Source organism: Carassius gibelio, chromosome B3 (genome assembly GCF_023724105.1).
Source record: "Carassius gibelio isolate Cgi1373 ecotype wild population from Czech Republic chromosome B3, carGib1.2-hapl.c, whole genome shotgun sequence".
Classification (NCBI taxonomy): Eukaryota; Metazoa; Chordata; class Actinopteri; order Cypriniformes; family Cyprinidae; genus Carassius; species Carassius gibelio.
In genome coordinates, this window is record NC_068398.1 from 53,342,879 (window position 1) to 53,365,258 (window position 22,380).

General features: G+C 39.1%; 1 protein-coding gene and 2 long non-coding RNA genes across 4 annotated transcripts; 1 reads left to right on the forward strand and 2 right to left on the reverse strand.

Moving 5' to 3' along the window:
• Window positions 1-4,537: 4,537 nt before the first annotated feature.
• On the reverse strand, window positions 4,538-9,235 carry LOC127953832 (uncharacterized). Of its 2 annotated transcripts, XR_008153346.1 has the most exons (5): window positions 9,097-9,235; window positions 8,480-8,571; window positions 7,693-7,740; window positions 7,531-7,590; window positions 4,538-7,198 (listed from the first exon to the last, which is right to left on the reverse strand). It is a non-coding gene; the product is annotated as an uncharacterized LOC127953832 (long non-coding RNA). The 2 variants fall into 2 exon arrangements; XR_008153345.1 differs by having other exon boundaries at window positions 7,531-7,740.
• LOC127953833 (uncharacterized) lies at window positions 7,269-12,450 on the forward strand. The gene is made up of 4 exons (XR_008153347.1): window positions 7,269-7,485; window positions 9,407-9,552; window positions 10,037-10,090; window positions 12,137-12,450. It is a non-coding gene; the product is annotated as an uncharacterized LOC127953833 (long non-coding RNA).
• Window positions 12,451-15,451: 3,001 nt separating this feature from the next.
• LOC127953831 (ATPase inhibitor A, mitochondrial) lies at window positions 15,452-17,659 on the reverse strand. The gene is made up of 3 exons (XM_052553163.1): window positions 17,494-17,659; window positions 16,521-16,633; window positions 15,452-15,754 (listed from the first exon to the last, which is right to left on the reverse strand). The coding sequence occupies exons 1-3, from the start codon at window positions 17,566-17,568 to the stop codon at window positions 15,613-15,615; spliced, it is 330 nt and encodes a 109-aa protein (XP_052409123.1). The 5' UTR covers window positions 17,569-17,659; the 3' UTR covers window positions 15,452-15,612.
• Window positions 17,660-22,380: the final 4,721 nt, after the last annotated feature.

Sequence of the window (22,380 nt, forward strand, 5' to 3'; positions counted from 1 at the left end):
AAGCACAACACTAAACATCTCCTGGGACATTTACACGTTTCTCAGTTTTACACTTATAGCACAAATAATCGAATTAAACTGTCAGAATATGAGGACATGTTTTATTTGTATTAAACCCCAGTCAGTGGCGGACTGGGACAGTAAATCAGGGAATTTGACTCCACCCCAGGCCACCTCTGTTTCAGTTTGGGGATCGCGAATCATTTGAGTCAGTTCTGGAGTTCGTAGCCGGTTCGCGAATCATTTGAGTCAGTTTTGGGATCGCGAATCATTTAAATCAGTTCGGGAGTTCGTAGCCGGTTCGCGAATCATTTGAGTCAGTTTTGGGATCGCGAATCATTTGAGTCAGTTCGGGAGTTCGTAGCCGGTTCGCGAATAATTTGAGTCAGTTTTGGGATCGCGAATCATTTGAATCAGTTCGGGAGTTCGTAGCCGGTTCGCGAATCATTTGAGTCAGTTTTGGGATGGGATCGCGAATCATTTGAGTCAGTTCGGGAGTTCGTAGCAGGTTCGTGAATCATTTGAGTCAGTTTTGGGATCGCGAATCATTTGAATCAGTTCGGGAGTTCGTAGCAGGTTCGCGAATCATTTGAGTCAGTTTTGGGATCGCGAATCATTTGAATCAGTTCGGGAGTTCGTAGCCGGTTCGCGAATCATTTGAGTCAGTTTTGGGATCGCGAATCATTTGAGTCAGTTCGGGAGTTCGTAGCAGGTTCGTGAATCATTTGAGTCAGTTTTGGGATCGCGAATCATTTGAATCAGTTCGGGAGTTCGTAGCCGGTTCGCGAATCATTTGAGTCAGTTTTGGGATCGCGAATCATTTGAGTCAGTTCGGGAGTTCGTAGCCGGTTCGCGAATCATTTGAAACAGTTTCACTGCATTATTCAGTGTATTCAAATGCATTTATGAATGCATGTGAATGATCACAAAATTCAAGATATGGGGGTTAGAAAATGTATATATTTATATCATTTTATGTAGTTAATCAGTATCACACGAAGAGTGCCATTTCAGACTTTTTTTTGAAAATCAGCATGATTAAAATGTGATATTAAGGTACTAGAAACAATAATTTAATAATAAATACAAAATGTTGCAGAATAATGTAATAAATGAATGAATAATAGCCTAAAGAACCTTTGTGCCAAAAGGGTTCTTTCTTGTCATTATGGAACCTTTTTAGCATATGAGTAAAGAACCCTATGGTTCTATATAGAACCCCAATGAACCCTTTTTTCTAAAGGTGTGTTGTCATAACGTTCACCTTGGAGATTGAAAATGTTTCTTTTTTGAGACCCCAGGAGCCCAAATTCAGACCCAGAACAATAAAACCCACAGAAGAGGTGGGAGTTCAAAGGAGGAATCTTAATATTACCAAACTGCAGGGAGAGGAAGAGTAGATATAAGTCATGATCTGCAAGATTAACCACAATCTGATGTGATCCGACAATGGCCGCGCTAACAATTAGGGTTAGGCGGGGCTTAAGCCCCGGGGCCCGAGCGAGGAGGGGGCCCGTGATTGACCACTAGCCATCTGATTGTCAAAACCTTACCCCACACCCCCCTCAAATTAGCCCTGTTATTTAGTGGCGCTTTGCCGTATATTCCGTGTATTATCATGGAATCATTATCATTTATATTATAGTGACCGTTCTCAAATACCCGCCTCGTTTAGTTACTGTGTGACAAGCCGCTCTCACGAGTCACGCACATCATGTTCTCACTCACTCACATGAAAAATACATCACAGGACAAACACTAACGTTACACAGAGTGATTACGCATCGGGACGCACTTTGTTCCGTATTTTTGAGAATCAATTCAGTGCAAATCCATGACAGACACACACATAACTTCTAATATATGTCAGACTATGAATGGAGACATTTGTAGGCTGTGATAAGAAAAGTAATAATAAAAAAACGACGGTGCGGTAGATAGGACTGCTAATTTCTCCCCGTTTGTCTTTGATCAGCGTAGTGTTTTTAACATCTTGGAACATCATCAGAGAATGCCCTTTAATTGGTCGTTTCAGTCATTGTGAGTCACGTATTTTAGCAACGATGACGGCAAGTGACAACAGCGGGAAATGTAAAAATGACTACCTCCGAGCGACCGGCGAAAAAGAAAAGAGCACAAAAATATAGAATTGAATAGACAAATGACTACCCGTGGCTGGAATATGTGAGGGGCAATGAATACAAGGCCAACTGTACCATATGCCATTGCGTTTCTTAAGCATCAGGCGATGATCACAAGAGACTGCGGGCGCAGGAGGAGAGAGGTCACGGTTCCTTGTCCGTCAGACCACTCCACAGGCTGATATGGTAGGAGATGTAATCATGTGGATTTTTAAATCTCAAATATAGTTGATAAGAAAGTGATTATAAAGAGATAGTACAGGTTTAGCCTAACATCTCCAGTGTCCCCCTCGTTGTGTTCCTGTCTCCCGCTGCCTTACAATGTGTCAATCATTCCTGATGGGTTTCTTAGTAAGGTATCTGAAGGAGGGAAATAATTATTATGTCATTAATATTTTTTTATGTATTATTGTTTTGCACTGGAAAGGAAGTTAATTATAATGAAAGTATAATTATATAAAGATATTTGCACTACACTTCCTTAAAAGGTTGTCAAATTAAATTAAAAATATTATTTCTTTGCATTGGAAAGAACATTCTAGAAGTCTAATTCTATTGAATAAGTTTGCACAAGGCTACAGAAAACTGATGTGGTTATTTTTCTTCAAATGCAGTCTAAGCCAATGAGTTTTGAATGTTATATGCTGTATTTGTTTAAGTTAAAAATAAAACGTGAATTGAATTTATTGTGAAATCTATGTATTGTATATTTGATTACTTTAAACAATATAATATTATTCAGTGCTTTAAGTTTTTCAAGAAGCTATTTTCTTAATTGTATATTGTAAAGGAATTGGCAACTGTTATTCTGAATGATTCTAGATTATATTTATGTAAAGCAACTTCAGCAGTGTTTTAGAAAAATGCAGGATTTTTCTCTCTCTCTATAGTTGTGGACCTAAAGTGGTGGGGGGGCCCTGCAGTAACTCATAGCCCCGGGGCCCAGTGAGCTCTTAATGCGGCACTGGATCCGACCTCAGAGAAAACCAGTGTGGAGCTGCTGCAAGAGCTTTTGAAGCACAGCAGCTGTGGTCAAAGAGTTCTCGTGTGTTCTGATTGGTGGATGAAGATGATGATGATGATGAGTGGATAAAGACCAGAGCAATCAAATAGTGAGAGAGTGATCTGCTCACCTGGTTATGTTCGTGGTTGTTTAGACGTGTAAAAAACAGTTCAGAATGGAAATATTGATATTTTATCTGCTAACAACATACTTTTTGTACCTTAAAATCAGTAAATGTTATGAAATTAGAGAACTAAGCCAATAGTAGCTCTGGCGGTGTCATTTGATTTGGATGGGAACTTCGGATTGTGAATCATTTGAGTCAGTTTGGGAGTTCGAGCGGGTGGCGAATCATTTGAGTCAGTTTGGGAGTTCGAGCGGGTGGCGAATCATTTGAGTCAGTTCGGGAGTTCAGAGCGGGTTCGCGAATCATTTGAGTCAGTTCGGGAGTTCAGAGCGGGTTCGCGAATCATTTGAATCAGTTCGGGAGTTCAGAGCGGGATCACGAATCATTTCACTCAGTTCGGGAGTTCAAAGCGGGTTCGCGAATCATTTCAGTCATTTTGGGGATCGCGAATCATTTGAGTCAGTTCGGGAGTTCATTGTGGGTTCGCGAATCAATTGAGTCAGTTCGGGAGTTCGTAGTGGGTTCGCGAATCATTTGAGTCATTTCGGGAGTTCAAAGCGGATTTGCGAATCATTTGAGTCAGTTCGGGGAGTTCAAAGCGGGTTCGCGAATCATTTGAGTCATTTTGGGGATCGCAAATCATTTGAGTCAGTTTGGGAGTTCGTAGTGGGTTCGCGAATCATTTGAGTCATTTCGGGAGTTCAAAGCGGGTTCGCGAATCATTTGAGTCATTTTGGGGATCGCGAATCATTTGAGTCAGTTCGGGAGTTCGTAGTGGGTTCGCGAATCATTTGAGTCATTTCGGGAGTTCAAAGCGGGTTCGCGAATCATTTGAGTCATTTTGGGGATCGCGAATCATTTGAGTCAGTTCGGGAGTTTAGAGTGGGTTCACGACCCAGATAGCAAACTGACATAGAATCTCCGACGTCGATCCAACATCGTTTTGCTCATCAGGTTAATGTAGATCCAACCTCAGGCACGCCATTCAAAACTAACAGAAAATCACAATTGGTTGCCTTACCTAACGTTGAATCGACGTTATCTTTCAGTTAGTTGAAACGACGTCAGAGAATCAATACGTTGTCAACATAAAAACAATCTAATTGGTTTGCTTACCTAACGTTGAAACGATGTTGATTTCATTTGGGTGAAACTACTTTACTATTAACATTTTCTGCTTGTTTTAAAAATCTCACATACTTACTACTAAATAAATTAGCCTGTATAAGTAAAACTTTATTAAACACATCACATTCAGTCACAATTTCTTTATTATTTATACAATACAGTTTATACACAGTTACAAATACATGTGCACAAACCTTCTAAGTTAATAAAATGCTTTTACACACAAATAGGTATAAAGTATATTATAGGCTAATATAAATTGTGTCAAGTACCAAATTAAAAGCTATATTTACTAAATAAATAAAAATATGACCAAATGTGTTTGACTTATTTTCAGTGGGTCACAAAAGAAGATGCAAGGCAGAACCTTACAAACTGACAGCCGCAGTCACGGTTCACTATCATTGCTTTTCTAACAAGGTTTGATCATGTAGGCCACAATTAGACAATAAAGTTAATTTTTAGTTTTTTATATATGTCCTATGACTCCATGATTAAATTTAAGGTTTGGCGGTAATTTTTTTTATCAAGTGCCTTAAAAATATTATCTTTTGTATATTTTCATATAAAAGGGCAACATTTGATGTAAACCATTTATTTCTTTTCTTTTTATTACATTTACAGTATAAAATGTAAACAAAAAATGGCTTGTGTTATTTAGCATGTGCTATTGAACTAATTCACTTTCGAAAACTCTTTGGATCTACACAAAATATGCAAATGATTGTTGGATTCAAAATGTCAATTTTTACTTGAAGGTGACAGGTTTGCATCCACTGAATATTCAGTTGTTAATGTCCCTGTTATATTTGCATACAGTACATCTACTGTACAATCGAGACACTTTGTACATTATTATAACAGAACTGAGCACTTGTGACTGTGGAGTTTGTATTTGTAGAGAATATTTCAATCATCAAGAAAATGTTTTTGGGGTTGCAAGCTTGTACTTGTTTCTTTCTCTCTCACAAACACAACAAACCCTTCTCAAAACCTTCACTACAGGTGAATCCTATTCTACAAATTAATAAATTCACAGGCTCAGTTATACCAGATTTATGCAGGGCTGCATTTCATTTAACTTTTTCCTGAAATGTGTTTATTAGAACTGGATATATTCACAGACTTTATGAGAATAGTAATATTTGTAGTTAAGATCATGGTAGAATGACCTGCCTTTATTAGTTTGAGCAGCTGAGTCTTCAGACATTTCCCAAAGCACTTACCTTTTCTATTCAATTAATTTCCATTCAATTTGCTCTAATTTGTAAAAAAAAATTTTTTTAATAATAATAACAGTAAATAAATAACTCATGTGTAGTGTGCTAGACTAAAGCCCCTTTCACAAAGCACGGTGGTCCCCAAAAAAAAGGCAGATCAATGTTTGTGACGAGAACATATGTGCGAGCTGAAATGAAGCAGAGATCAGTTAGTTCCTCATCCGTTCTGAAGCTGACATCGTTCACCAGCTTCAGTGAAACTAAACACGTCACATCGTAATGTCATGTGTCTTTACGGGATCTTTATGGGTTGTGTGTGAACGCACACACAGATTCTGGAGAATCACTGGCAGAGTGAATGAACCAAAATCTATCGATCCCAGAACACATTACCCGTGTATTATCTAGAATCTCAGTGTGAAAGGGGCTAAACTGAGCACTAGTGTACTGTTGTTCTCTTAGTTGTAGAATAGGGTTTGTGCACCTCAGAAAATGAAATGGTGTCATTGTTGTGTTGTGTGTGCTGGAGAGAATTAGTTAAAAAGAAACATTGTTAGTACCAAAAAAATCTATCTGTGACTTTCAATTTACAAATATGCATGTGTGACTATTCATGACAACATTTCCAGTGTCACAGGTGCTCAGGTTTGCTGTAATAATACCTTCACAGAACATAACAGTAGTAGAAAAGAAGTCAGTGTGGTGTACTGTAGCTACAGCTGTCCAGACCAACATCTGATCTGCTGATCTCTTCAACGCTCATCCCAGGAAACCTGCAATAAAAACAACATCCATCATACATTACCAATATAACAGGGCTGGAGATCTATCTACCTGCAGAATTCAGATCTGACCCTGATCCAACACACGTCTGTAACAGTCAACTGCTTTCACTGATGTGCTGTGAACTAGATTTACTGAGAGTTCCTCGCTGACAGTACACAGATAACACTGTGAAACTGTATTTTCAGAGAGGATCGTTTAATAAAGCCACAATATTACTGTAACGGCATCAGGAAGGAGGAGGCAGGAACCGGCGGACAATCAAAGTCAAAACATCGCGCCAGCCCCTCGCAGACGACTGTCACGCACAAACACAGCTAAACACAGGTCTGGTCCTCTCCGGTCCGTCACTGTCGTCGCTCCAGGTTTATATCCTCCATCTCCTCCGTGAGACTCGAGACCGGTGGGTGGAGCAGGTGTCGCTCATCCCCAATCACTCCACCGCCTCGCTCCATTCCCAAAGCTCTCGGCCCGCCCCACTCCTCACAATCACTGTTTAATGAGCTCAGGAATAACACTGTTAAATAAAATTAGCATTGCTAACAGGCGAGCGCTTATGAGAAAGGCATGCAACAGCTTTTCATGTTCATTTACAGTCATTTACATGTGTATCATAAATATATAGGAGTACAGGCAGAAAATGTAGGAGCACACCTTAAAACACCCTGCAAACGTACCTTTTCGGGTAATGATTACAATATAAGGATTATTTAGCAGCTTTGGATGTTCATCTATAGTTTCCATCATCAGAAATCTCTGTGAGGTCTGGCATCTTCTGAAGTCTCCACACGTGAGGCTGGAGAAACAGGAAACAGAAGGAGAAAGATTAGCATGATAATCCGGAGCGCCTTATGTGTGCACTGAGCTCCTAACTCTGTAGAAATGTTGTGTGACTTCGGTAAGCGCTGCGTTCACCTGACGGTCGGACCATCTCCGCTGACACAGGGACGTAATACATACACTACACACGCTGACAGCGATCAACCATGATGAGAGGGAACCCGGCACCGTCCAGCTGTTCAATTCAGACACACAAGATGAGGACTTGATGGATCTGTGGGAGAAGACTGATTAACAAATAATGTGAGTGTATTGTTAAATAGTAGAATACAGTTCAACTAAACTCACAGTTTTGTTTAGTCTTCGATCGGTTCATGTGTGCTGCTTGATCTGAGGCACTACAGTGATCTGGAACACATTAAAACAGCACAAAACACTATTGATTGAATTTCTTTTACGAAAAAAGGGGCCAAATTTAAAGCAGAAAACTTGTTTCATAGCAGAAGTGACCTTCTCTGTCTTCTTGTGTCTGTGTGTGGTCAGTTTCCTCTTTGGTCGCTGTGTGAGAACGAGGGGTGTACTGTGAGAGCAGCATGGGGTGTCAGACACAGCTACAGTTTTTAAGGAGGGACGCTTGTTTTGTGAAGGGTCGGTGGATTGCTGTGATCAAAGCTGATCTTTCAGCATTACTTCAGTCTTTAGCGTCATATGATCCTCCAGAAATCATTATAATATGTTGCTATTTGCCAAAGAAACACTTCTGATAAATATGACTGTTAAAAACACAGCGCTGTTTTATATTTTTGTGTAAACCGTTTATAACAGCATATAGTTTATTTATTTATTTTAAAGCTTGATTGTTATATAGACCCCAAACTTCTAAATAGTAATGTACACTACATTTTTAAAAAGAAATTCATATTTTTATTCAGCAAGGACACATTAAATTAATCAAGAAGATATTTCTCTTTACCAAAGAATTCTCTCTCTCTCTCTCTCTCTCTCTCTCTCTCTCTATATATATATACACACACACACATTCATATATTGAGCAGCACAACTTTGTTCAACATTGATAATAATCAGACATGTTTCTTGAGCAGTAAATGATCATATTATTCTGATTTCTGAAGATCATGTGACACTGAAGACTGGAGGAATGATGCTGAAAATACAGCGGAGCATCACAGAAATACATTACACTTTAACACAGATTCACACAGAAAACTGCTATTTTAAATTGTGATATTATGTCAGAAATTGGAAAGGATAGCATTAGTGTATGTTTGGGGTAAACCTGCTAGTCATATGGATCAGTGTGTCTTGGAGATGTTGGACAGGAGGTTTGCTCATCATGGGATGCAGAAGATCATCAAGCACTAGAAGAATCTAGAAATATAACAAGCAATCTGTCACAGAGACAACAATAATCAGTATACAACGACAGTTTTATCACAAGAAACCAAGCTACTAGAAATGTAGAAAAGAGAAAGAATATGTGTTAAATAAATATCCTGTACAGTTTTTATCAATATTTGTTTACCATTAGACGAGATCAAAATGCGTTTGAACTGTGACGCTGATGTAATGACGTCACTGATTAACGGTAACGTTAGTGTAGATTTAGGTTAAATAAAACATCCATTGAAAAACAACCAGCAAATCTTTTACAGAACTGTCAATGCCTCTCATCTACACACAAATGTGTTATTAAAATCCCAAACTCTTCTTAAAGCTCAGTCTATGGAGTTAGCATACCTTACCTCCTCTGATAACAGTTCAGATGCTCACGGACTTGTTCAAAAACACTAAACCATTTCTAAGAAGTAAATTCAACAGATGCGGGTCAAATACAAGCAAGATAGATGTCAGGAACAGTGGCATATGATATTTGTGCAATTTTACTAAACTTACCGAAAGCAGTGAAAACAGCAGCGAGGAACAGAGCTGCAGCTAGCAAGTGTTGTCAATCGACCAAATAGTGAACGTTGATTCAACATCGAAATTTGATCGACCACCGATACTGACCTTTACAACCAAAAATCGACGTTGAATCAAGGTCTGCTTGCTATCTGGGGAATCATTTGAGTCAGTTCGGGGTCGCGAATCATTTTAATCAGTTCGGGAGTTCGGAGCGGCTCCGCGGATAATTTGAATCATTTCGAGAGTTCGGAGCGGGTTCGCGAATCATTTGAGCCTAAAATGATAATTCTGACCCACACAGAAAAGCAAGGACTCCGCCGGCGGATCGTCCGCAGAGGGATAGCGGGTTCCGGAACGGACCCGTACCGGCGTCCACTTGAGCAATGACGGATCCGAAACGAAGGCGTTGCTCCGCGCTCCATCCACGATTAAAACCTTACCTCCACGGTGGGTCCATTTCAAATTGAAACATATATCCGCCACGGACTCGCAACGGACTCATAAAAATACGGTCTCATCTGGCCCGGGTCCGTTTTGGACCCGTTTATCTCATTTTCAAAATCCCTTCTGTTCTTGCTGTAGGACAGGGGTCATCAACTATATTTGTCAAAGGGCCACTCTGCAGACACTGTAAGGGCCAGATACTGTATAACAGATCTCGTAATATAAAATAAAATTCGAATTGTATCCTAATATGTTATTATTTGATATACTAATTCTAATTCCAAGTTTGTTATTTTTTTACATATTACCTGTACTGGAGCAAGCCACCAGGGGGCGATAGCGATAATTTAGGCTTCATATTTGTGAGTCTGTCAAGCTGTCCATCTGTCACAGGCAGGTCGTAGTTTGTGGAGAACACTAGTGTAATGTTTTTTATTTCAATTAAGAAACTGTTTGTAATATAACTTCTCTTTTAATTCACTTTCAGGTTGCGAGCAGGAACAGCAACAACACACGTCATGGTCTAACTCTCTGTCGTCAGGTAAGTATAATAATACTGACACCTAGTGGTTAGTTTCTATATATACAACTATACTATCACTACGTGACTTACAAAGTTATAAACAGGGTTGTGGAGGTTAAAATAAGAGGTGGGTAAACTATGAATTCATGATCAGGGTAAGGTGTGCCGAGCCGTCCACTATTGCTCATTAAAAAGATCCAAAATGTTCAAACACTATGGTCCCTTGATCAGAGCACATATTGTATGTGGATAAATCAATCTGGTTTTGTAATATTTTAAGTTTGTTAAGGTCCTATAACAATCTATTTGGAGGTAAACTCTTAACATTACATTACATAAACCAGTGGATCAACTCTATTTTTGACATTTGTGCAGTGGGTAAACTCCTTTTACTCGCATTTAGTCCTGGTTTACATTACATTAGGTCATTTAGCTGATGCTTTTATTCAAAGCCACTTAACATTCAAGTAGAGACCTTAGGTGTCAGGTTATTATCCCAAAATCAACACTAAAATACAACTCACACAACTCAAACAAAAGGGCATTCCATCAGTGTGTATGATGATGATGATGATGATGATGATGGAGATCCAGATAAATGCAGATGATCGAAGCTCTCAGAAGCAGCAGGCAGTCGATCCGTTTGCATGCAGTGACTCTGATGAGATGATGGGTCTGTTCCCACACCTGATCATCATCCACCGCCTCGCTCCGTTCACACTCCTCACAATCCTCTCAACCGTTCAGAAGATACTGAAACAGATTCATAGATGATCCACCCGAAGAATGAAAGTTGTATTATATACTTCTATACTTAATATCATGCTCATAGTCATGTGAAAAAGCTCTTAATCTCAGACGGGCTGCAGCGTTACCTGTGTCAAATTATTTTGATATTGAAATCATATATTTATGATACCACATTTTGCAGAACAAGTCTGATCCTTTTATTTTTGGTTCTAAACGATACCGATACCGTAGATGTAACCAATCCCTGAATTTTCACTGCATTTGTAATGTTTAAATGTATTAGTTGATAAACCAGAAGAATATAAATCATGTTAGTTGGCTTAATTTGTTCATCAAATATATGTTTCTTTCAGTTATTAAAATGCATTATATGAGCCTCTGTTACTTTCAGGGTTCATACTATCGCTGGATCATATTTCATCTCTTAATTAATAGTTCATCACAGATGTAGAGCGTCTCCAGAAGCATAGGGTCAGTGATGCTAATGTTTCCACAAGAGTCACATATCAAGTGTTTCATCCAATTTAGATACTACAACAACTAATGTCAATTTATTCTTATTATGTAATTTTTTGACACTTTAGATTAGAGGATGCAGAAAGTGTTGTAAATCATTTATTCATTTACACATCATCTACGTCCTACTTGAACCCCATGAATGGATTGAAGCTGAAAATCTGAGACGGTAATGCAGATGCAGTCTATTGATCTGAAACAGAGACCATTGCTGTGTTAATATAGATGGGTCACTGTCGTCAGTATTATTCGGGAGAACAGTTTTTATCCAGACAGTTTTCTCCAGGTTGAGGAGTAGTTCCTCTGTAAGATGATGATGGAGCTGAAGGAATGGATACAAGGAGACGGGAATATCTTCAGCACTGAGAATGTTAACCAGATCTCTCATATTAATATTATGATTTGTTATTTCCATGAGAAGAGATTATTCCTTCTTGTTGGAAGGTCGTGGCATCCTCAGAGATGCAGAGTCACAATCTTCTGGCTCTTCTTCACTCTCATCAGAATCCCCAAAACGATGGCTGTTAAGTAATCATTATGGTTATTGCAATCCCAAAATTTAATTCAGCTTAAAATATAATTCCCCCTGGCATATTGAGGGATAATATGTCATCTCATATTTTGAAAACGTGAAATTATGGGGGTAGTGTATGGAAAAATACCAACTTTTGAGATCCTTAAAGCCAAAGGTCATCCAGAGTAATATAAGTCATAGTCAGAAGTCAGTAGTCTGCTATATTTGTAGAGTTTTAACTTGAACTGATTGTTTAGACTGATTGATCTGATTTGTGTTTTCAGATATGTTGACTCTGTGAGAGCTGAAGGGGTAGGTGTAGAATGGAGACTGCTGGGAAACACACCGTTATCATTTTGGAGAAGCTGAAGAGGGTGGGTCTTCTGCCCCTGTTCCTGTCATGTCCTCATCAGTCATGTCTGTCATTTCTGAACGTCTACACGCGTCCTTCACCTTAATCTTGAGAAGGAGACCGACTCAGTCTTTCTATTCAGTTTTGTTCTACAGGAGAAATGTCAAGAGAGACCGGTTGCTATCAGGTGTGTAAAAGTATAATTGTTTCTAATGTTGTATTTAAATAAATACATTGCTGAATGCTGGTGTTGTCTGTTTCTTTGCTTCACGCTAGACAAGAAGAGAGAAACTTCTATTAGTAATTATTATATATTATATGATTAAAAAAGGTTTATCAAATATAAATCAAGTATTGAAGATCATAGACATAATACAAAAAACCCCATTAAGCTACACTTGAAATTATGAATTTGTATGTGTATAAATATAATTTATGAATGAGTGCACATGTTAAATAATGAAATGTATATAAATATACATACAGAAAGAAATGCCTAGTGTGACATAATCATATTTATTAAATATACATAAACATACTTTAATTTAAATAATAAAAGTCCTGTCTAAACGAAAAAAACAAACATCATCTCATCAGTGACCTTTATTTAAAATCATATTTTGCTATCAATTAAGTTAGTTTTACATTTGCAGTACTTAAATACATTCTTGTCTTAGTTTAATAAAATAACTGTAACTTTTGAAACAAACTTGGTATTTGTTATTCTGAAATCCTGACTATATAGTAAAGTTTGTAGACACATTTTAAGTTGGCTTGAAAAAAGCCTAGGATTAATGATGTGCACAATTGTGTGATTATTTTTTTGATTAACGTTTTATTTCATAGGCTAGGCATGGGTCGATTATAGCCAAAAGCCACGCCCATTTCGGCGGGCTCTGACGTGCCAGGGCGGGAAGTGCCCTGATTGGTTCAAGCGTCTGAGCCGCCTCGCCATAGGTTAGTGCCAGTTGCTGCAGCAGCCAATGACGGCGCTAGACGCTCATTTGTGTCTGCTGTGCTGCTTTACTACAGCACAAAACATTTGGCTTAAAAACTCTCGATAAAAGGAGTTTTCCCAGAACTCAAACGAACTGTCATCCGTTCCCTCTCAGCAACTGAACAGTGACAAGACGTCTTCACTCACGAAGTCATGCCAACCAAATTACCAACATGGCGAGCACTACTTGTCACTCAATCTTATTTATATTGTATATAATATATTATAATATACATAATATATTTGCCTATAGACAAAGTGACAAACAGCGAACCCGTGGAACCCGTAAAATATGACAGCTACAGTTTGTTGGGAAATAGCATTGTGGACACTTAATTTGATGAATTTACTGTTAATCAGACCCCAGACGACACAAGAAGCTAATGTAGCGAACGCTGCGCTCCTCTGCCCATGACTCCCCGCTGCAGGAGACGCTGTATAAACCACACTGTTTTAAAACCATTTTCCTGGTTAGCTGGGCTGCATAGCGCTCAAAACCAACATGAAGAGGGTAACTTAGCTAGTAATGTTCACTTAGCGTTTTGTTTTGTTGTTAAACTGTGTAAAATTAGCGGTGACGTTAAATCACCAGTATATTTGCTGGATGGTAGACGGTAGCTAACATTAGCAGATAAGCTTTTTGACATTCAAACAGGCGCATATTCTGAACCAACTCAAACAGTGATTAAAATGCCGAAGCTTTATTTTTATGATTTTCATTTTTAAAGAGGATGGCAGATACACACACGAGACCAAAATTACAAAAATGCAAACTTAATAATGCACAGCTACCTAGAAGCTAGCGCTAAACTATTATCCAGAGTGAACATGTTAAAGTTGTCATAATTTCAAACAGTGTCATTATAATCATTAGTTCGGGAGTTCATAGCAGGTTCGCAAATAATTTGAGTTAGTTTGGGAGTTCAAAGCTTTACTGTCTATGGTTCAAAGTGGGTTCGCGAATCATTTGAGTCAGTTCGGGAGTTCAAGCGGGACCACGAATCATTTGAATCAGTTCCGGAGTTCAAAGCGGGTTCGCGAATCATTTGAGTCATTTTGGCTATCGCAAATCATTTGAATCAGTTCGGGAGTTCAAAGCGGGATCGCGAATCATTTGAGTCAGTTCCGGAGTTCAAAGCGGGTTCGCGAATCATTTGAGTCATTTTGGCTATAGCAAATCATTTGAATCAGTTCGGGAGTTCGGAGCGGGATCGCGAATCATTTGAGTCAGTTCGGGAGTTCAAAGCGGGATCGCGAATCATTTGAATCAGTTCCGGAGTTCAAAGCGGGTTCGCGAATCATTTGAGTCATTTTGGCTATCGCAAATCATTTGAATCAGTTCGGGAGTTCAAAGCGGGATCGCGAATCATTTGAGTCAGTTCCGGAGTTCAAAGCGGGTTCGCGAATCATTTGAGTTATTTTGGCTATAGCAAATCATTTGAATCAGTTCGGGAGTTCGTAGCGTGAATCATTTTTCTAAGAGTGTGGTGAACCAAGCGGTTCGGATTGTTCAGTGAACCGTCCCATCCCTAGTAAATATAAATGTAATTCTCTTGCGAACATCTGCCTCTGGATATAGCCAATTAGCCAGTGCTTCGCTGATGTTTGGTCATGTGGTGGTGCCATTTTCACTCCGCAATCGCCTGATTCGTAGATTCATAAAACCGTCAATTAATTCTCAGTCGCATATCAGACTATTGCAGGTCACCCTGATCGACTGCACAGCGGGAATGAGCATCAGATCACGGGGAAATGTCCCGGTGCTCCCGAGGGCCAGTCCGTCCCTGACCCCCTCGCGTGACTAATGTAAAGTGTTCAGATAAACCTGACATCATGAAAACTGTTGGGTCTGATGAACTGCTTGTGTTTTTAAACTGGATCAGTCTAATTACTTTAACTCAATTTTATTCATATTTTACATTTAGCTGACACTTTTATCCAAAGCGACAATAGAATCAAAACTAACAAAAGAGCAATAATACGCAAGCGCTATAACAATATTAACACAGTACACATAGCAAGGCCTTTTAAATAATCAAAAAAAAAACACAGATATAATACAAAAAGATTAGAGAAGCTAGTGTTATTGTAAGAAAACAAGCAGTAAATGAACACTCCAGGGTCAATTATGTGCAGAATAGAATTAGAATAGAGATCAGTATAGACTTCATTGGTTCAGTGTCTGATGTGTGTGTGTTAAAATGACTGAAAACTACACTGACCCCCGAGGTCAAATAAACACACCTGTGCTTCAGACACACTCAACACTTTATTAGTCAAACCTGCAACAGATCTACATCCCTCACTCTCTCATCTGAAGAGTTCAACAGCTTTACTCCTGAAGCACGTGATCATGTGATCGAGGCACTAGTGTGAAGCACAGTGATGAAGAGGATGATGAAGCTGGAGCTTCAGTCGTCGTGTTTGAGCTTGCGGATCTTGCCCTGGTGTCGGTCGATCTCTCTCTGCAGACGCTCGATCTCCTTCTTGTGATGGTCGATCTCTTCTTCATGATGTTTCCTCAGAGCGGCCAGCTGCTCCTGCTCCTTCTGCCTGCAGGAGCACTTCATCATCAGATCAGACTGGGTTTATATGCCCTTCATGACCACAGATCCACCCCTTGACCCCACACACACACACACACTTCCTGTGTTTGGGGAAGACCTCGAGAGTGCTGAACGTCTCATTATCTGAAGGGACACACTTATAGTGTAATAAAAATATGTGAGCTCTCTTTTTATCTGAAAATAATAAAATAATCTTCTAAATGTTCACCTGATTTCATGTGTGGTGCTTCGAGTGAAGTACCATATTTTCCGGACTATAAGTCCACTTTTTTTTCATAGTTTGGCTGGTCCTGCGACTTACAGTCAGGTGCGACTTATCAAAATTAATTTGACATGAACCGAGAGAAATGAACTAAGAGAAAATATTACCGTCTCCAGCCTGGAGAGGGCGCTCTGTGCTGCCCAGTTCTCCTGTAGCGCCCTCTCGCGGCTGGAGACGGTAATGTAAGCGTCACTGCTCATCTTTACACCAGTGAAACGTGCAAGAATTAGTTTTTCTTCCAAATTATGTGTAGCATCCAATTATTCTATTAATATTTAACTTACATTGGAAAGGTTTGTGTCAGCTCTCATGAGATCTCGGCAAAAAGTCTTGTGATTTGTTTCCAGAACATGATGCATGATGGGATACATGAAGCCTGGGAGAGCGCTCCGGAGCGGTTTGGAGAGTGTGTGTGTGTGTGTGTGTTCAGACCCGGGACAGTCTTGAGCATTTAGAGAAGTGACTCTAATCTGAAGAAAGTGCAGCTCACTTGAAGTAGCGCTCCTCCTCCGCCGCTCCCTTCTTCCCAAACGCTCCTCCGGCCGCCCTCACCGACCCCCCCGCTCCTCCACCTTTACCTGCTCCTGCCCCCAGGTCACCCAGCTGCACACACACACACACACACACACAGAGAGAGCAGTCAGACATCAGTGAGTGTATATGATTTAGTATAGATAGAAGATTTAAGTGTTTCCTTGAATATCAGCGTATGAGAGTGATCACACTTGTGATGGAAATGTTATACAACAGTTCAACAAACACCGTTAAACTTCATACACAAGATCGTCTGTTATTAATCAGATTATTTTGCACATCTCAGAGACACTTCCCTACCTGAATGAATCTCTTTTAGAATCACCGAGTCAAAGATTCGTTTCTCAGTAAATCAGCTGTTTTGAACGAATCGTTTGAATGAAAATGATTCAGTGAGTCACTCATTAAGACAGAGACTCGTCGACACCTGATGCTGGTTTTATCCTAATATTTAATGATCCACGACAGGCCTGAACCAGACAGCACTAAACACTCAGAAATATGTTTATTTTAAAATAGATCATTAAGAAAATGATTGTGATGCTCTGTTCACTATGATCTGAAGTTCAGCAGAGACTCAGGAGGAGCTTTTATACTCACGTGACTTCATAACATTTATAGTTATATTTGTTTATAATGTGTTTAGACGTGTTCTGTCCACAGACGTGATTTATACAATCTTCAAATGCATGAGGCAATATTGTTATTGTGGATTCTATCTATTAGATGTTCGCTCAATACACACATCTGGTCATTATCTACTGCGGGATTCAAACATGCGTGGCTCTTTAAACGAGGACTGAAGAAACACAGTCACCTTCATTCAAATTCAGCGTTCACACTGATCACAAGAGCAGCAGTCACGTGTGTGTGTGTGTGTGTAAGTGTGTGTGTGTTCTGAGCCTCAGCTCATCATTAATCTTCAGTACCTGATCGGAGCCCATCCTCCGGAGCGGAGAGGTGAAGTATCCTCTCAGAGATCCCCTGAGCAGCAGTCGAGCCATCACGGATCCTCACTACTGAGCAGACGAGCAATGTGTGCTTGTGCGGATCGGAGCACGGAAATAAAGGAGCAGAGCGAGACCGGAGCACACAGCAGCGCGGAGCATCAGCGCCGCCTGGCGGCCGGAGACCAGCTTCACTGCGCATGCGCAGCAGCATCCGCGCCGCTTCTCACGCGTTCATTTTTTTTTCAGTTCCATCACACAAAGAATTTTAATGTGAACAGCAAAACATTGCACATCTCAAAGCATGCAAAATAACTGCAGCAACAACAAAAATTACAATTTAATACAAATGTACATATAAACAAAGACAAATAAAAATAAGAAGACAAAAAAAGATACAAATTAAATAAAAAAAAAAAAAAAAACTTTAAGGCAATTAGGGCAATTACATACATTTGAAAAGCTTTAGAATTTGTATTGTTTTTAAAAGCTTCTTATTTTGTGATCTCATATTAGAAAGGGTTTCAAAATATATTTTAAGATCCGTGTTACAAAATGTAATATATGATGGTTTCTTTTGAAATACTTTTGACTTATGAATATAAAACTTTGCTAAGATAATTAACAGATTAATAATACACATATGTTTATCAGAAAAAGATGGGTTTTGATAACAAAGTAAAATATCGTGAGGTTCTAAATTAAGGACTTTTTTTTTTTTTTTTTTTTTTTTTGTTATGTCTATTTTAAAGTCAACACAAAAAGAAATAGACCAAGGGCAATAGAAGAATAAATGTTCAATATCCTCAACAGATGCATTACAAAAGGTACACTTATCACAAACACTATGAAAATATCTGCTAACAACTGCATTTACATAATACTTTTGTAAAGTACTTCTTTTACTTAGAAATTAGATATTTATATGGCAGCATCCAAATGTTGTGCCAAGATATACAGTGAGGTTTAAGCCATTTTGATTTCCATGGAGGACTGGATCCAACATTAAAGGAGTTTCTTATAAAACTATTATTAAAACACTTGTCAAAAATAGAGAGACCATTTACAAAAAGTTGGAGATTTTGTTGGCTTGTATTATTGATATTTACATCAGAGGATTTGGTTAAAATTAGTATGCCATTAGGAATAGCCTTGATTACTTTGTTAAATTCTTTTTCACTTACAAAAAAGCCATATCTTGTAATAAAATTAGGATAAGTGTAAAATTGCCCATTATTGTCAATAAGCTGGTTTACAATTAATATGTTATGCCGAACCCAATTCTCCATATATAATGACTTGTTACTTGTTTCTCCAGATGAAATTAAAGAGAATTTTATCCATTTGTGAGCATATAACCTTTGGGGCGTTAAGTGAAGACAGGAGGTATGCTGCTCTCGAAAGACCTTCTGCTTTACTTAATAAAATTCTTCCCTGAATAGAAAGATCTCTTGCCAACCATGAATTATACCTCTTTTGCATTTTTTCGATAACGGTTATAAAATTTGAGTTGACCCGAGTCGATATTATGATTTGTCTTTCATTAACTGCAATACTGAAGGAATGTTGATTTATCATATTACTTAAAACTCGAGCTACAACCAAGAACAGGAATGCAGAAATTGGACAGCTTCTCACACGGTCATGTATCAAGTAGACCACTACAATTATGATTTTATTTCACAAAAATGTTTAACTTTCTATTTTTTTTATCTTATAAAAAACGTTGACCCTCTAACACTTGCACTCTCCATTCTTTATGAGCACACACCACAGAAGGCATGAATCAGTGAGGATGCTTGGAGCGCTTCCACAGAGCACTTATGAAGGAGATTCAGACAGATGTATTACCTGATCGATATATCATTATAACCTGTCACAGATAGGTGCAGTGTGCCATGTTTTAAAATAAAATCTTGTACCAATGCTAGTACTGAATAACTTCATGAAATATGCTCATGATTCATCTGTTCTCCTGTGGTCTCATCTGTCTTTGAGAACTCAGAGGTGTTTGTTCATAATTTACTTCTTTTCACATGCATAAATCCACATGTGACCGTATATGAAGAAAGCCAGTGTAGGAGAAGCCTGAATGTGTGAAATTACTCAGGAATATAGTTATGTTGGACACTGCTGTATTTATTAATCTCATATCTCACCGAGTGCAGAGACATTAGCTATTCTCTTCCTGTAACTTTAATTTAACAGCTGTAATTGTTTCTGGTAAATCTGTGTGTGTTACCTGGGCTTGATTCTGTCCTGAGCTTCAGGGTTAACACAGTTCTGTTGTTGTTGTGTGAAGCTCATTACAAGAGCATTAACCCAACAAACAGAACCAGCTTCTCATTAAACTGTTCTTTCTGAATCTAACTTCATTCAGTTTGGAATGCTTCATTTGTATCGTTTAGCAAACAATCATTTCGTATCATTTATCATTTTACCTAAATGTAAAAGTGTGCATTGTATTTTGAGTTTTCAGGTTACAGCTTAACTGTTATTGTCTACCAGTGCCTTGTCCATTTCTCTATATATTTTTTCAACAAGTGCAGGTACAAACTAATAAAAGGGATATCATAAATGAACAAGTATTGTGGATCTGAAGTTTTGCATCTCCAGTAAATCTGTTGATTTAAGGATGTTTAGATATTTGAACTGAAGAAATACTGAAGAAGAAAATATTTCTTTGTGGAGTATAAATGTGAAGCTTAATGTTAATGTCATGACTGTCATGATAAAGTTCCTGTAGCATGCATCAGTGTGTGGAGCGGTCAGTGTGGTCAGGAGAGGGCAGTGTTATTATACAGCTGTCCTCTGAGAGACATCATTAATGCACACTCACAACCCATGCATCTCAGGAACTCAACATTCACCCACAGATACAAACCCTGTCATCATTTCCTCAGCAGTTATGAGATATCATGAAAACAAACGGTTGCTGGCAGCTATTGCTATATAAAAATGACTGGAGTCAATGAGGACCAGAAACCGTGTGTGTGAACATTCTTCTTTTGCGTTCAGAAGAAGAAAGAAACTCATTCAGAAGATGAAAGTGAACGAGTGATGACAGGGTTTTCATTTCTAGCTGAAGTTTCCCTTTATAATCTGTCCTGCTCCACCAATCTAACATCACAGACACAAAGAAAGGCTTGATTATGACACATTTCATGAAGCATAACCTGCGCAAAAGGTTCCGAGCTGTGAATAACGAAGAGCATCCGGTGGCTGTATATGGGCTTCCTCCAGTAATATGAGCTCTGTTCTTCTGATACGTGCACCTCTGCTGTTGCCCGTGGAAACAGTCTCCTGGCAACCCTCATCTGCAGAGCGATGGCAGGCTGAGGTCATTCAGTGAGTCCAGCATGAAAACATGTTCACTAGAGGTGAGTGTGCACATGCACAGAGAACAGAGAAGAGAACAGATCATTCCTCTGAGACCCTCAGAAAGAGCATTGAGTGAAAGGAACGGAAGTGTGGGGAATCACCATGAGTAAGAGCCATGACGGGACTCACTGAGTCACATGCAGAACAATATCTCAGGATCTACAAACGCACACCTCAGATGTGATGCTCCCATTAGGTTATGAATCATTATTTCTGAATTTTTTTCATAAAGTTCTAAAAAAGCATTTTGAATGTTCTCTGAGACACCTGAAATTAGTAAGTAGGAACATAAAAAAAAACACAAAAAATGCACTATTAGTGCTAATGTTTTGTCAGTAATGCAATACACTATGTCATTTCTCCCTAAAAAAGTAGCTAAATGCATTACTTTAGGTGCGCCCCAAATCATACTCATGGACTATTCTATAACGTTTCATGTAATAGAGGGTTTAATCAGGTGCATGCTCCTGGCCCAAAGTTAACGTCCGGTCTGTGTGTGTTTATGGGTCTGGCTATAGAAGAACCAACTACAAACTCAGTTAAAGTTCAAGTGAAGAGCAGACTGAACTTGGGCTCAGGAGGTTGTGCAATGGGAAGTGTTTCGTTGAATAAACATGAGCACTGCAAGCTTGAAAATCAAAACCTTGCAACAGTGTTTATATGTCTTCAGAAAATGTTCATTTCATCTGTCCAGTAATGCCTGATAAAGCAGTGTTTGTGAGCTTGTGTGCGGCGTTCTATCTCTGCTGCTCCAAAAGCACCTCTTGCTGGTAGAGAATCAATTTGCATTGCCTTTTCAATAAACCCGTCTGAATTACGCTGCAAACATACTTTTTTAATCTTTCATCAAGCACGGTGAGTATTGCCTTCTCCTGAAACTACTGCTCCAACAAACCGTTCAGCTGCGGATGTTCTGGGGTCACATGTTCATATTGAGTCTGGAACCAGAGTGAGATCATGTTCACACTCACTCCTGATCTCTGTCTCCATGACAACACCAGAACTGTCACTCAATCAGGAGAAACAAAGTAACTGCTGTCACTGATTAGAAAAACTAACTCAGATATTTACTTCTAAGACTCTAGAGTTAAAAAAGAGCAACATCTGAGAAACCTGACGGTCGAGATGCCTGACTGACCTCTCTTTCTCTCTCTCACTCTCACACCCACCCACACACATGCACACACACACACACACACACACACACACTCTCTCTCTCTCACACACACACACACACACACACACACACACACAAACACACACACACACACACACACACACACACTCTCTCTCTCTCTCTCTCACACACACACACACACACACACACACACACACACACACTCTCTCTCTCTCTCTCTCTCACACACACACACACACACACACACACACACACACAAACACACACACACACACACACACACTCTCTCTCTCTCTCTCTCTCACACATACACACACACACACACACACACACACACACATACACACTCT